Source organism: Protomyctophum bolini, assembly GCF_963924005.1.
Source record: "Protomyctophum bolini genome assembly, chromosome: 4".
NCBI classification, from domain to species: Eukaryota; Metazoa; Chordata; class Actinopteri; order Myctophiformes; family Myctophidae; genus Protomyctophum; species Protomyctophum bolini.
Genome location: NC_137865.1, coordinates 51,694,523 through 51,710,613, shown reverse-complemented (window position 1 = coordinate 51,710,613; position 16,091 = coordinate 51,694,523). Strand labels below are relative to the sequence as shown.

The following is a 16,091-nucleotide window of genomic DNA, read 5'->3' as shown; positions in this document are numbered from 1 at the left end:
AACTGCTTTCTGGCCTTGACAGCTCATGACGACGCCAGGCCCAGGAAATAATTCCCAGTGCATTTTTCCTCATTGACGTTTCAAAAAGTATTTATTCTAAAGACCCTTTAAGCGTCGTATGAAGCCAAACTCGAGTCGTGACAAATCATGACGACAAACACAATATTTTGGAACAAACAAAATAATTACAAAGAAGAAAAACAACAACAAAAGTGTTGTTTTAACCTGCCGTTTTTTTCTACTTTCTGCCCCGAAACATTGTGTTTGTTGTCATGATTTGTCACGACAAGAGTTGTCTTTGTCCAGCGGCGTATAAACGTCTTTAAATAAATACTTTCTGAAAAGTCTATGAGGGAAAATGGACAGGGATTTATTTTACGGGTCTCTCGAGGGAGCAGGACTTTGACGCTCTATACTAATACTGCTACTGCTAATTGCGAAGCACTTACTATGAGACCTAGCAGATCATGTCTGTGTGTCTGTGTGTCTGTCTGTCCCGCTTTTGTGCCCATATATGGAGCTGAGTGATTTGTTTGTGATTGATGAAAGTGTCTGTCCCGCTGTTACGTCACCATGACTCAGCCATAACCATATAAGGAGTCCCCAAAGCAGCTATACGTCCAAAACCCAAATATGTACGAGCTGCGTTCGCTTCCCGCGTTTGCGCGTCTTACTCGTAATAATAATAATATAAACGTACCGATATCGTTGGTTTTGGCGGGAACCATCCTGCGCTCCAGCGTCACCATCTTAATGGCGTCCAATCGGATCTCGATGATGTTGTTGATGAGCGCCAGCAGGGGAGCCAATGGGAACGCTGCGACGAAGATTGTGGTGAAGCTGAACTGGATCACTGCAGTGTGGGAGCAAACACACAATGCCATTGGCTGAGAGAGAGAAGGGTGGGCGTCGTCTACTAGTAGAGGTGTGATGCCATTGGCTGAGAGAGAGAAGGGTGGGCGTCGTCTACTAGTAGAGGTGTGATGCCATTGGCTGAGAGAGAGAAGGGTGGGCGTCGTCTACTAGTAGAGGTGTGATGCCATTGGCTGAGAGAGAGAAGGGTGGGCGTCGTCTACTAGTAGAGGTGTGATGCCATTGGCTGAGAGCGAAGGGTGGGCGTCGTCTACTAGTAGAGGTGTGATGCCATTGGCTGAGAGAGAGAAGGGTGGGCGTGGTCTACTAGTAGAGGTGTTATGCCATTGGCTGAGAGAGAAGGGTGGGCGTCGTCTACTAGTGGCCCAAGAATACATGAGAGAACGATTCGTTAAAAAGGTTATGTTTTTGTTTTTGAAACGCATCCATGGACTGTAGCTCTCTCAGGTACAAGTGGAGGTGATAGCGTTAAGGAGAAGTACTTTTTTTTATATAATTTTTATGTCAATCATCTAATGTGATCCTGGGCTCTACACACCCTCCACCAACCTAGTCCCCATATATGGGGGACAAGGGGAGAGCAACCTAGTCCCCATATATGGGGGACAAGGGGAGACCAACCTAGTCCCCATATATGGGGGACAAGGGGAGAGCAGCAACCTAGTCCCCATATATGGGGGACAAGGGGAGAGCAACCTAGTCCCCATATATGGGGGACAAGGGGAGACCAACCTAGTCCCCATATATGGGGGACAAGGGGAGAGCAACCTAGTCCCCATATATGGGGGACAAGGGGAGACCAACCTAGTCCCCATATATGGGGGACAAGGGGAGAGCAACGGACTTGAACTCATGCTTCCTTCATGCCTGAGTGTCCAAGTTGCTCCTTTACACGTGACATGATAGCGTTAAGGAGAAGTCCTTCTAACGCGAACAGAGCTAACACTCACCCATCTCTAGGAACTCCACGTGGTTCAGAGTGTAGTATTACAGTAGTATTAAAGTATTACAGTAGTAGTACAGTAGTATTACAGTAGTATTACAGTATTGTTAAAGTATTACAGTAGTACAGTATACTCACCCATCTCTAAGAACTCGTTGAACAGCGTGAAGGAGTCCACGTGGTTCAGAGTGTAGTATTACAGTAGTATTACAGTAGTATCACAGTAGTATTACAGTAGTACTCACCCATCTCTAAGAACTTGTTGAACAGCGTGAAGGAGTCCACGTGGTTCAGAGTGTAGTATTACAGTAGTATTACAGTAGTATCACAGTAGTATTACAGTAGTACTCACCCATCTCTAAGAACTCGTTGAACAGCGTGAAGGAGTCCACGTGGTTCAGAGTGTAGTATTACAGTAGTATTACAGTATTATTAAAGTATTACAGTAGTATTACAGTAGTACAGTACTCACCCATCTCTAAGAACTCGTTGAACAGCGTGAAGGAGTCCACGTGGTTCAGAGTGTAGTATTACAGTAGTATTACAGTATTATTAACACATTTAGTACCGGAACTGCATCAAAATAAAGGCGCAGCTTGCGCCGGAGTAATCGCCAGAGTAGTGATCGCTTCCATTTTGAAAGCCATGAACCGGAAATACTTTCTTAAAAAAGTTGACTGACAAAGTGCCATCACAATCTCCGATCATCTTAATATATTTATATACGCTACAAAAAGAGTTCATATTTTGCGGGAGAGACGGATGAGGAGCAGAAACGCAGCGCCAGCATATCGATCCATTCATCACCACGGAGAGCGCCCTGGATGAGGAGATACGAGTCATTCTTTCCGCCGCGCTAACATGGGAGTCAATGACAAGCTAATAGTTTCACAGAGCGTTAGCATACGGCAAGCGAAAAGCGAAATGCCAAAAAAAAAAGAAGTAATTATTCTGAATATTATTATCTCGCCCCGCGTCGTTTGGACGTCGCTAGGACGTCCACAGACGTCTAAGGCACCTCTCGGTTCCAATCCTTATGACGTTTCAGGACGTGTTATGTACTAAATGTGTTAAAGTATTACAGTAGTATTACAGTAGTACAGTACTCACCCATCTCTAAGAACTCGTTGAACAGCGTGAAGGAGTCCACGTGGTTCAGAGTGTAGTATTACAGTAGTATTACAGTAGTACTCACCCATCTCTAAGAACTCGTTGAACAGCGTGAAGGAGTCCACGTGGTTCAGAGTGTAGTATTACAGTAGTATTACAGTAGTACTCACCCATCTCTAAGAACTCGTTGAACAGCGTGAAGGAGTCCACGTGGTTTAGAGTGTAGTTACTCAGCCACTCCCTCAGCTTACAGTTGTCGCAGCGCTCCTCGCCGTGGCTGCCCTCTGGCTCCCCCTCGTGGTAGCGATGAGCACACTTCCTCTGCAGCTTCTGGGTCCTTTTGCCCTTCAGCCAGCTGCCAAACCACCTGGTGGAGAGGACAGGAATTACACCTGCACTGTTGTACCCCTGTTCCCTGCCCAACACCGTGGTGGAGAGGACAGGAATTACACCTTCACTGTACCCCTGTTCCCTGCCCAACACCCTCCTGGTGGAGAGGACAGGAATTACACCTTCACTGTACCCCTGTTCCCTGCCAAACCACCTGGTGGAGAGGACAGGAATTACACCGTCACTGTAAGTGGCAAAAATATAAGTGTTATAAATATTATTTAGGTCCAGGTGTTTATTGTTTACTTACAGGTGTTTATTGTTTACTTACAGGTGTTTATGTTTACTTACAGGTGTTTGTTTACTTACAGGTGTTTATTGTTTACTTACGGGCCACAATACTCAAAGACGTTGCTGATGGTTTGTTTGAGAACCATGATGATTGCCATCTGGATGAACAGGTCTGTGAGGCAGCCGCTGGGGTGGCACTGAAATATATAACACAACATATATGTTATTAATACTAACAGGTCTGTGAGGCAGCCGCTGGGGCACTGAAATATATAACACAATATATATGTTATTAATACACTAACAGGTCTGTGAGGCAGCCACTGGGGCACTGAAATATATAACACAATATATATGTTATTAATACACTAACAGGTCTGCGAGGCAGCCGCTGGGATGGCACTGAAATATATAACACAATATATAAGACATTTATACTTCAATGTGATGAAGTTATAGACATTAAACTCACCTCTTCCAGCCTCCACTTCCCTGCGATCCTCACATAACCTCCAGGATGACCGTTTATCCTGTCAGAATATATAAAACATCACTGTTTATCCTGTCAGAATATATAAAACATCACTGTTTATCCTGTCAGAATGTATAAAACATCACTGTTTATCCTGTCAGAATAGAGTTATAAAGCAGTAGTATTACAGTAGTATTACAGTAGTACAGTACTATTACAGTATTACAGTAGTATTAGAGTATTACAGTAGTATTACAATATTACAGTATTACAGTATTATTACAGTAATATTACAGTAATATTACAGTAGTATTACAGTAGTATTACAGTATTACAGTAGTATTACAGTAGTATTACAGTAGTATAGTAGTATTACAGTAGTATTACAGTATTACAGTAGTATTACAGTATTACAGTATTACAGTAGTATTACAGTATTACAGTAGTATTACGGTATTATTACAGTATTATTACATTAGTATTACAGTATTATTACAGTAGTATTACAGTATTATTACAGTAGTATTACAGTAGTATTACAGTATTATTACAGTAGTATTACAGTAGTATTGTAGTGTTACAGTATTACAGTAGTATTACAGTAGTATTACAGTATTACAGTAGTATTACAGTAGTATTACAGTAGTATAGTAGTATTACAGTAGTATTACAGTATTACAGTAGTATTACAGTATTACAGTATTACAGTAGTATTACAGTATTACAGTAGTATTACGGTATTATTACAGTATTATTACATTAGTATTACAGTATTATTACAGTAGTATTACAGTATTATTACAGTAGTATTACAGTAGTATTACAGTATTATTACAGTAGTATTACAGTAGTATTGTAGTGTTACAGTATTACAGTAGTATTACAGTAGTATTACAGTATTACAGTAGTATTACAGTAGTATTACAGTATTATTACAGTAGTATTACAGTAGTATTACAGTAGTATTACAGTATTATTACAGTAGTATTACAGTAGTATTACAGTATTACAGTAGTGTTACAGTAGTATTACAGTATTACAGTAGTATTGTAGTGTTACAGTATTACAGTAGTATTACAGTAGTATTACAGTAGTATTACAGTAGTATTACAGTATTACAGTATTATTACAGTAGTATTACAGTATTATTACAGTAGTATTACAGTAGTATTACAGTATTATTACAGTAGTATTACAGTAGTATTGTAGTGTTACAGTATTACAGTAGTATTACAGTAGTATTACAGTAGTATTACAGTAGTATTACAGTATTACAGTAGTATTACAGTAGTATTACAGTAGTATTACAGTATTACAGTAGTATTACAGTAGTATTACAGTATTATTACAGTAGTATTACAGTATTACAGTAGTATTACAGTATTACAGTATTACAGTAGTATTACGGTATTATTACAGTAGTATTACATTAGTATTACAGTATTATTACAGTAGTATTACAGTATTATTACAGTAGTATTACAGTAGTATTACAGTATTATTACAGTAGTATTACAGTAGTATTGTAGTGTTACAGTATTACAGTAGTATTACAGTAGTATTACAGTAGTATTACAGTAGTATTACAGTATTACAGTATTATTACAGTAGTATTACAGTAGTATTACAGTATTACAGTAGTGTTACAGTAGTATTACAGTATTACAGTAGTATTGTAGTGTTACAGTATTACAGTAGTATTACAGTAGTATTACAGTAGTATTACAGTATTACAGTAGTATTACAGTAGTATTACAGTAGTATTACAGTATTATTACAGTAGTATTACAGTAGTATTACAGTAGTATTACAGTATTATTACAGTAGTATTACAGTAGTATTACAGTATTACAGTATTATTACAGTAGTATTACAGTATTATTACAGTAGTATTACAGTATTATTACAGTAGTATTACAGTAGTATTGTAGTGTTACAGTATTACAGTAGTATTACAGTAGTATTACAGTAGTATTACAGTATTACAGTAGTATTACAGTAGTATTACAGTAGTATTACAGTATTACAGTAGTATTACAGTAGTATTACAGTAGTATTACAGTATTATTACAGTAGTATTACAGTAGTATTACAGTATTACAGTAGTGTTACAGTAGTATTACAGTATTACAGTAGTATTACAGTAGTATTACAGTATTACAGTATTATTACAGTAGTATTACATTAGTATTACAGTATTATTACAGTATTATTACAGTAGTATTACAGTATTACAGTAGTATTACAGTAGTATTACAGTAGTATTACAGTATTATTACAGTAGTAAGTAGTATTACAGTAGTATTACAGTATTACAGTAGTATTACAGTAGTAAGTAGTATTACAGTAGTAGTACAGTAGTATTACAGTAGTAGTACAGTAGTATTACAGTAGTATTACAGTATTACAGTAGTATTACAGTAGTATTACAGTAGTATTACAGTATTACAGTAGTATTACAGTAGTATTACAGTATTACAGTAGTATTACAGTAGTATTACAGTAGTATTACAGTATTACAGTAGTATTACAGTATTACAGTAGTATTACAGTAGTATTACAGTAGTATTACAGTATTACAGTAGTATTACAGTATTACAGTAGTATTACAGTAGTATTACAGTATTACAGTAGTATTACAGTAGTATTACAGTAGTATTACAGTATTACAGTAGTATTACAGTATTACAGTATTACAGTAGTATTACAGTAGTATTACAGTATTACAGTAGTATCATCCTGTCGCCCACCTTCCCAGGAAGAAGCCCACGTAGAAGAGGGAGGAGAAGTAGGTGAAGAACTGGAAGGTGAACATCTTGAGGGTGAAACTCTTCTCCAGGTCGTCAAACGACCGGTTCTCCTCTAAGAGGAACAAGAAAGTTCACTCATAGAGCAAAATGACAAAATGCGTGCGTGCGTGCGTGTGCGTGCGTGCGTGTGTGTGCGTGCGTGTGTGCGTGCGTGCGTGCGTGCTCACACCTATGTCACACAGCTTCATGGCCACCATCCTGTTGATCTGGAAACAATGGACACAAAGGTCAAGGGTCAAGTATTTAAATGTCATGATGTCATCTATGATGTCATCATCAGTGTTGCGCGCCATCGTTGTTCCAACTGAACGGACAGCCAGGACTCAAACCCTTTGCAAAGACACAGGAACTAGGGACTAGGGACTAGGAAGTAGGGACTAGGGACTAGGGACTAGGGACACTAGACACTAGACACTAGGGACACTAGGGACTAAGGAACTAGGGACTAAGGAACTAGGGACTAGGGACTAGGGCCTAGGGACTAAGGAACTAGGGACTAGGGACTAGGGACTAGGGCCTAGGGACTAGGGACTAGGGTCTAGGGACTAAGGAACTAGGGCATAGGGACTAGGGACTAGGGCCTAGGGACACTAGGAACACTAGGAACTATAGTAAATAACAATTACGAAATCTCTGTACAATTTTGTCAAAAATGACATTTTTAGCCACTTTCAGCAGCAAAAAAACACTCACCTTTTAACAACCTAAAACATGAACCTTGGTTAAAAACCCAGAGCGCCAATGACGCGCGACGTAACACATCAAATCAGCTGTAGCGTTTTCAGTGTTTATACCATTAGATCTAACGGCAGATACATATTCTTTTTTTTTTATATATATTTTTTATCCCACGATTTTGTAACCCATTTTTCACCCCTGTGTCAATCATCTAATGTGATCCTGGGCTCTACACACCCTCCACCAACCTAGTCCCCATATATGGGGGACAAGGGGAGAGCAACCTAGTCCCCATATATGGGGGACAAGGGGAGACCAACCTAGTCCCCATATATGGGGGACAAGGGGAGACCAACCTAGTCCCCATATATGGGGGACAAGGGGAGACCAACCTAGTCCCCATATATGGGGGACAAGGGGAGACCAACGGACTTGAACTCATGCTTCCTTCATGCCTGAGTGTCCAAGTTGCTCCTTTACACCTGACAGGGGGGAGTTTCCCTGGTTGGACGTAGCGCGTGGAAGGAACACGTTATTCCAACCAGTTCCTTTCCCCTCCATCAGGCGCCCCGGCTGGCCAGGGGGAGGCAGTTTAGAGACCAGGATTACTGCATGTTTTTTGTGAGGGTACCTACCCTATAAGGGACACGGGGAGAGCATGCAAACTCCACACAGAAAGGCCATTTCGCCAACCCCGCCTTCGGGTATGGGCACTGATGACGCGGAGGAGGAAACACGCCACCAGCGCCCACAGCGTCCCGAGCGGGAATCGAACCCAGGACCTTCTAGCTGTGAGGTGACAGCACTACCCACTGTGCCACCGCACCGTGCCCCCTGGCAGATACATATTCTATAATAATTATAACAAATGATTAATTGGTTAATTATTTTATAACAAGATAAATTAACCTATATGAGTCATACCCGTGTCATCACACTAATGATGATGTAATGGAGGAACCCTCCAATCATCATGGCGCCGGTGTTGGAGTTGTCACTCAGGAACTGCCAGGAGTTCTCGGCCAATAGGACGGCTGACATCACCCGGAAGATCACCAGCACGTGGGTTAACCCTATGATGACCAGGATCTGTTTGAGCACACGCACACACACGCACGCACAGTCGCACGCACGCACGGTCACACGCACGCACACGCACACACACACACACACACACACACACACACACACACACACACACACACACACACACACACACACACACACACACTTTAGTTCTACTGGATCTCTTCTCCACTAGTCCCTCCCTAACATTTAGTTCTACTGGATCTCTTCTCCACTAGTCCCTCCCTGACATTTAGTTCTACTGGATCTCTTCTCCACTAGTCCCTCCCTAACATTTAGTTCTACTGGATCTCTTCTCCACTAGTCCCTCCCTAACATTTAGTTCTACTGGATCTCTTCTCCACTAGTCCCTCCCTGACATTTAGTTCTACTGGATCTCTTCTCCACTAGTCCCTCCCTGACATTTAGTTCTACTGGATCTCTTCTCCACTAGTCCCTCCCTGACATTTAGTTCTACTGGATCTCTTCTCCACTGGTCCCTCCCTGACATTTAGTTCTACTGGATCTCTTCTCCACTAGTCCCTCCCTGACACTTAGTTATACTGGGTCTCACAGTGACATCACAGTGACATCACAGTGACATCACAGTGACATCATAACTCACCATCGCAGTGACACAGACCAGGATCAGGGTGCTCCGGAGGTAGGAGTGTCGGTACTGTCTGGGAGAACAGCTGACGTCGTTCACGATGTCCAGGATCAGCTCCTCCTAGTGGCCAACGTGTGAACAACATAGAACACACTTGTTACTTTGCGCTACGGCGCCTCCTAGTGGCCAACGTGTGAAGCACAGATCACAATGTTAGTTGTGGGCTCGCTACAGCGAGCACACACTAGTTATTGCCAGCCTATATTTATTCCGCTTCTTTATTCCGCCGCTTTTTTTTGACACACTACTACTTCCACATACTTTATGCTAGAAATTTAGTTCAAACTTCAAACTGTTCAGCTCTTTGAAGTGATTGTGGCTTGCATACAACTTTTTACAAAGTTTTATACTTTTTATACTTTTTAACTTTTTAACTTTTTTTTACATCCTTTATAATGAGAGTCGATGGAAGAAAGGTCCCATTTTTCACAGTTAACTTTTTTGAGCTCTTATTACTCCGTCATACTTTCACTTTGAAACTTCATTCAAACTTTATAATGTTCATCTATCTTTGAAATTTCATTGGTGAAAAAGTTGTTTTGAAAAAGTTTATACTTTTTAATATATTTAACTTTATTTATAGTTTTTCCCTCCCATTGACAATGTATGGGATTTATCTCTAAATCAACCTCACTTTTGCAGCCTCATTACTCTGGCATACTTTGTCGTAGAAACGTGATTTAAACTTTAGAACGCTCACACGACTCTGGACTTTTTCGTGGTTCAAACCGTATTCGAATACGTTAAACGGTTTTTCCGAAATCGCAGTTCAATCGCAGGCCGTTTCGGCTAATTAGTGCCATCTTAGAGTGCGGGGCCTCTTTGACTAGAGTGTAGAAACTGAAATTCTTTCCTTGAAAATTTACCAAACAAATTGTCGTCCCGGCCAAAGTATTCATTTTACACGCATGTTCTTTTGTCATTTTGTAGCCACACATGTCCTCTTTCACACAATGTGACCACCAAAGCACAGAGACATACAGAATGTGAACTACGGCCTTTTAAGTGACACAAAAACAGTCAATCTGCTCATTGACCTCCATTGTATAATTCTTACGAGGAAATTATCGCGCTGACAATTCTTAACTCGCTCTTATAACCACATTTTCAATCGTACCAACACCACAATCGCACATGGTGTACCTCAATATCTCAGGCCACTCACAGCGAAAAAAATATTTGCATTCGACTTTTACTTTTTGCGATAGAGCAATTTGTTCGGGGCATAGTTTCCCCCCATTCACGGCCATTATAATCTCCCAGTCATAGTACTGGCATAGAACTTGGAAGTCTTTTACGTCCACAGCTGAGACATATAAGGGCTTAATTACAGGGCTGACATTAAAGTTACAAGATCTCAATGAGTTGCTCTGCGATACCTTGTGAGCTTGTAGGTCTGCTATTTGTGCAATTGGCTGGCCTTTACACAGCTCTCGCAAGAGCACGCACACACGCACACACACACCCTGTCTTCCTATTGGCTGGCCTTTACACAGCTCTCGCAAGCGCACGCACGCACGCACGCACGCACGCACGCACGCACGCACGCAAAAAAATAAAAAAAAAAGGAATTTTTTGAAAAAAAGTATTTTTTTGAAAAAAAGTATTTTTTTGAAAAAAAAGTATTTTTTTGAAAAAGAAGTATTTTTTTGAAAAAGAAGTATTTTTTTGAAAAAAAAGTATTTTTTTGAAAAAGAATGAAAATTTTTGAAAAAAATGATTTTTTTTTCAAAAAATTAAATTTTTTGAAAAAAATGCAAACTTAAAAAAAAAAACTTTAACCTTTTTTTTTTTTACTTATGAAAAAAAAATATATATTTTTTTTTTACTTAAAAAGAAAAAACTTGAATTTTTTTAATAAAGATTATTTTTTTTACATTTAAAGAAAAACTTTTAAAAACACTTCTACAGCTTCCACATACTTTATTCCGCTTTATGCAGTTATTTATGCTTAAACTAGTTTTTCCAAATGTTCATACTTTTTTTTTACTTTTACTTCAGCTTTAATACATTTTCTACTTTTGTTTACAATATGCTACAGTCCCGAAATATTGATTATGGATTTAGACCACCAATGGGAACACTATTACTCCGGTCCCCGAGTTTCAAACTTGACACGGCAAAAACTTTATACATTGCAATTTATGCGAGCCCACGCAGTTTCTACAGGAACTGCCTTTCTAGTTCTTAAATGCAGTGAACCACAAAACATTAAGCTGCATTTAGAGATTATAGTCTATCCAACAATATGGTGTTCCTGAACACAACAGATCGACCAAGCTATGAACACCTTCTCCCCCGACCAATCAGAAACCTTCCACAGGCACATACCTCCTCCTCGGACCAATCGGAAACCTTCCACAGAGTGACGTATGAAGCCTTGTGCCTCTTCCAGAACTCCAGGAACAGAGTGGCTGAATGAATTGAACACGCAGGAAGGAGCACAATGGAAACAACAGTTTATTAGACAATGGAATAGAACAATAGAACACAGTTTAAGCAGAGCGGCTGAGATAAGATGTTGTCTCTCCACACGGGAGAGAGACCCGGGTTCACACAACCCCTAGGAGTCTCACATACAGAACCCAGAGATACCTCTGTACCCGAAACCCCGATGACCTTGGGATCAATTATCAATTATGTGTTTTTAGTTACCGTGCAAACATTTAGTCGTGACGTGGCGTGGTACGTTATGGTCAGTTTGCACTGACATTTAGATGTAAAACTCAAAATAAGAAACATTTACTGAATGTAAGAGTGATAATTAAACTCACCCCAAACTGCCATGAACATGGCAAACAGCACTGTCCCATTGTTGTCAAACAGCAGGTTCACCTGGACACATCAGTCAGTCAGTCAGTCAGTCAGTCAGTCAGTCAGTCAGTCAATCAATCAATCAATCAATCAATCAATCAATCAATCAGAGCTCTAATCAAATAAGTTGCTTGTCTGGTTTCATGTGACACTACTTAGCTTAGCATAAGTGCAGGCATCAGGCCCGGAGTGGAACTCCAAATCAGGCCGGGAGTTTTACGCCCTGGCAGGCCACGACATTTTGGGGGCCCTTGGGGGACATTTTGGGGGCCTTTACAGTAATTTCACATGATAAATGTACCATCTGATGTTATTTATATTATTAACTTCTTCCCTCCATTAACACAAGACACACAACCTTAGCGTAGGTGCAGGTGTCAGACAGTGTATATGTATATATATATATATATATATGTATATATATGTTTACCTTAGCGTAGGTGCAGGTGTCGGACAGTGTATATATATATATATATATGTATTGTGGGAGGTCGGGTGGGAAATACAACTCAGAGTGCAGTTTCAGGGGTTAGACACACGATGGCGCCCCTTGCTTTATTTCTCCAACAGGTTCAAACAAAGTCAGTTTTCACAAACAGAACTCAGACAGTAATATTCTTTGCATGAGGTCCCGGCTCCGAGGCGGGAGTCGTCACTGCAGAGGATGAGAGGGGATGTTAGCATACGGTCAGAGCACAAGGTAAGTACAAAGTTGGGGCCTGAGACACCCGGTCTAGGCAGTCTACCAACTGGACCTTTGTATAACTCTTTCTCTTCTTCTTTTCCAGGTTCCAGAGGAGGCCAGGAGGCTCCCCCGGAGGTAGGTAAGGGGGTGCGTATCTTTCTCTATCCACAAGGCACAGAAGAGTACTTTAGAGAAGAAGTACTCGGATACGGGGTGGTGAGTAATTAGAGTAAAAGTACTTGGTATGGTACCGGGCGGGGATGGTACGGAGGGCCCCTTAGGCTCGGCCAACAGGAAGATACACAAGCATTTATATTCTTATTTCTCTCTATCTACTGGGTGGCCGTGTCGGTACGACGGCAGTCGGCAGTCAGGGGGTTAACACAAAGTAAGCGCTCTAGTTTCTAACGGTCTTCTTTCACCGGGCCTGGCGGCGCAAGCCAACTTAAAGTCTCTTCAAGGGTGAAATAAACATAACACGGGCCTGTCTTCTTTCACAGGGTGTACGTGACACTTTATCTAGAGCCTGCTAGCTTCCATTAGTCTCTACGGGGTTATCTTCATTCAACAATCTTCAGTGTACAACACCACGGTGACACTCTTCATTCACAGTCTTCATTTAGCATCGACAGGGTGACTTCCTTCATTCACAATCTTCGTTATTATCCTTAGCTGCTCATTTGCCACTATGAGTGCCTCTTCTTAATAACACGGGTGATAGATAGTGAACGGTTTATCTTACTGCGACCTTATGGAGCTGTGGGGCTGCCGTTTCCATACGGGGGTCCCGTCTTCCGCACTCGTCCCCGATACGAGCCAGGTGGGTCTCCAGTATGCATGCGGCTCTCCGTGTATACTTGTCTATGGGGGGGGGCACACGCTCCTGCGTGTGCTTCCAGCCCCACTCCTACAAGCCTGGTGATGTGAGAATATAAGAGAGCAATTGAGTGGTGATACAAACAATCAAACAATAAACATAGTCCATACGTGAGAGTCCATAAGTGAGAGGAGTGTGGACTTACCATCCAACGCCGAGTGGACGGCATATGCTGCGCGAGCGTCTGTGTGTAGCAGGGATCTGATACTGCTAGGTGCGCAGGCTGTTTATAAAGGGCGCGGCTGACAGGCTGCGGCTGTCCTTAATTGCTAACCAGGGCGGCGGCCGGAATGAGGCGCAGCTGATTTAGAATTGCTCTGGGATAATACACTGAGTCTATGACCCGGCCATGGGCGTGCCTGGTTGTCATGGTAACTCGCCCCTCCCCCTGAGGTGAGACCTGACAGACTCCACACACTCCCCCCCTAAGTTTCTTGCTACCGCAAGGAGCTTGACTACTTCCCTCGTCTTCGTACAGTCTTGAGAGCGCGTCCGCGTGTTTCATCTTGGTCCCGGGCCGGTGCTCTATCTCGAACTTGTAGCTCTGGAGCTCGACGAACCAGCGGGTGACACGGTCGTTGCGGTCTTTGTTCGCCGCCATCCACTTCAGTGGCGCGTGGTCGGTCACGAGGGTGAACTGTCTGCCCCATAAGTAGTACCGGAGGTGATGGATGGCCCATTTCACGGCCAGGCACTCCTTCTCGACAGTGGAGTAGTTACGCTCGTGCTTCAGCAGCTTCCTGCTGATGTACAGTACGGGATGCTCATCTCCGTCTAGCGGCTGGGACAGGACAGCGCCGACCCCGGTGTTGGACGCATCCGTGGCGAGGATGAAGGGCCTTGTGAAGTCCGGCGCCACGAGCACCGGCTCGCTGCACAGGGCGGTCTTCAACGTGCGGAAGGCTTCGTCCGCCTCGTCCGTCCACTGGACGTGGTGGGGAAGGTTCTTCTTGGTCAAGTCGTGGAGGGGGGCCGCGATCGTGGCGAAGTTCTGGACGAACTTCTGGTAATAGGCGATCAGGCCGAGGAAGGACTTGACCTGCTTCTTGGTCACCGGGCGTGGCCAGGTCTGGATCTTCTCCACCTTCCTCGTCTGTGGTCGGATGCACCCTCGGCCGATGGTGTAGCCGAGGTAGTCCGTCTCGGTCCAACCAATGCGGCACTTCTTTGCGTTGGCGGTCAGGCCGGCCGCCCGTAGGGTGGCTAGGACTGTGTCGACCCGCTCCAGGTGCTGTCCCCAGGTGGCGCTGTGGATGATTACATCGTCCAGGTAGGCCGCCGCGAAGGCCTGGTGGGGTCGCAGTATCCGGTCCATCAGCCGTTGGAACGTGGCGGGGGCCCCGTGTACTCCGAAGGGCATCACTCGGTACTGGAAGAGTCCATCGGGAGTGATGAAGGCCGTCTTCTGCTTGGCTCTCTCCGTGAGGGGAACCTGCCAGTACCCTTTAGTCAGGTCGAGGGTACTGATGAACCGGGCGGGCCCCAGCCGGTCAATCAGCTCATCGACGCGGGCCATGGGATACGCGTCGAACACGGAGATCTCATTTAACTTCCGGAAATCATTGCAGAAGCGGAGTGTGCCGTCGGGTTTGGGGACAATCACGATCGGGCTCGACCAGGCACTGTGGGACTCCTCGATGACCCCCAGCTCGAGCATCTTCTGGACCTCACGTGATTGCCTTCCTTCGTGCCTCCGGGATCCGGTACGGCCGTAGTCTCACTACCTGGCCGTTAGGGGTGTCGATGTCATGCTTTAGCACGGAGGTGTGGCCCGGTAACTCTGAGAATACGTCGCGGTTCCGATCGAGTAGCTCCCGCAAGTCCTGTGTCTGCTGGGGCGTCAGATCCTCACCAAGGGCCACGGCCGGGGCCTGCGGGGAGACAAAGGTTACTAAAGCGGGTAGGGGCACTTCCTCCGGCGTATGCCACCGTTTCAGTATGTTCACGTGGTAGATCTGGTGTCCGCGTCTTCTACCTGGCTGACTCACCCGGTAGTTCACGTCTCCTTTCCTCTCTACGACTTCATATGGGCCCTTCCATCGGGCCAGGAACTTACATTCGCTGGTGGGGACCAACACCAGCACTTTATCGCCGGGGGCGAACTCTCGGATCTTGGCACCCTTATTGTAGGTGCGCGCCTGGGCCGTCTGGGCTGCGGCCATGTGCTCTCTTACGATGGGCCAGATGCGTTTGGCGCGCTCCTGGAGCGCGTCGACGTGTTCGATGACGCTGCGGAGGGGGGACGGCTGGCTCTCCCAGGCTTCTTTAGCCAGGTCGAGGAGGCCACGCGGTTTCCTCCCGTACAGGAGCTCAAAGGGCGAAAACCCGGTTGACGCTTGGGGTACTTCGCGAATGGCGAAGAGTACAAACGGGATGAGGCGGTCCCAGTCTTTGGCGTCCTCTTCCGTGACGCGTTTTAACATTTTCTTTAGCGTTTGGTTGAACCGTTCGACCAAACCATCCGTCTCAGGGT

At 43.7% G+C, this 16,091-nt stretch overlaps 1 protein-coding gene across 1 annotated transcript in view; it reads right to left on the bottom strand.

Moving 5' to 3' along the window:
* LOC308313632 (anoctamin-9-like) overlaps positions 1-16,091 on the bottom strand; it is a 38,365-nt gene that overhangs the window by 8,528 nt on the left and 13,746 nt on the right. The window contains exons 11-20 of the mRNA XM_080760854.1: positions 12,017-12,077; positions 11,574-11,656; positions 9,198-9,302; positions 8,432-8,596; positions 6,999-7,035; positions 6,770-6,881; positions 4,020-4,077; positions 3,647-3,744; positions 3,097-3,293; positions 701-853 (exon numbers count right to left, since the gene is read on the bottom strand). Of these exons, the coding sequence (XP_080616980.1) occupies positions 701-853; positions 3,097-3,293; positions 3,647-3,744; positions 4,020-4,077; positions 6,770-6,881; positions 6,999-7,035; positions 8,432-8,596; positions 9,198-9,302; positions 11,574-11,656; positions 12,017-12,077 (1,069 nt within the window). The remainder of the gene's footprint in view (positions 1-700; positions 854-3,096; positions 3,294-3,646; positions 3,745-4,019; positions 4,078-6,769; positions 6,882-6,998; positions 7,036-8,431; positions 8,597-9,197; positions 9,303-11,573; positions 11,657-12,016; positions 12,078-16,091) is intronic.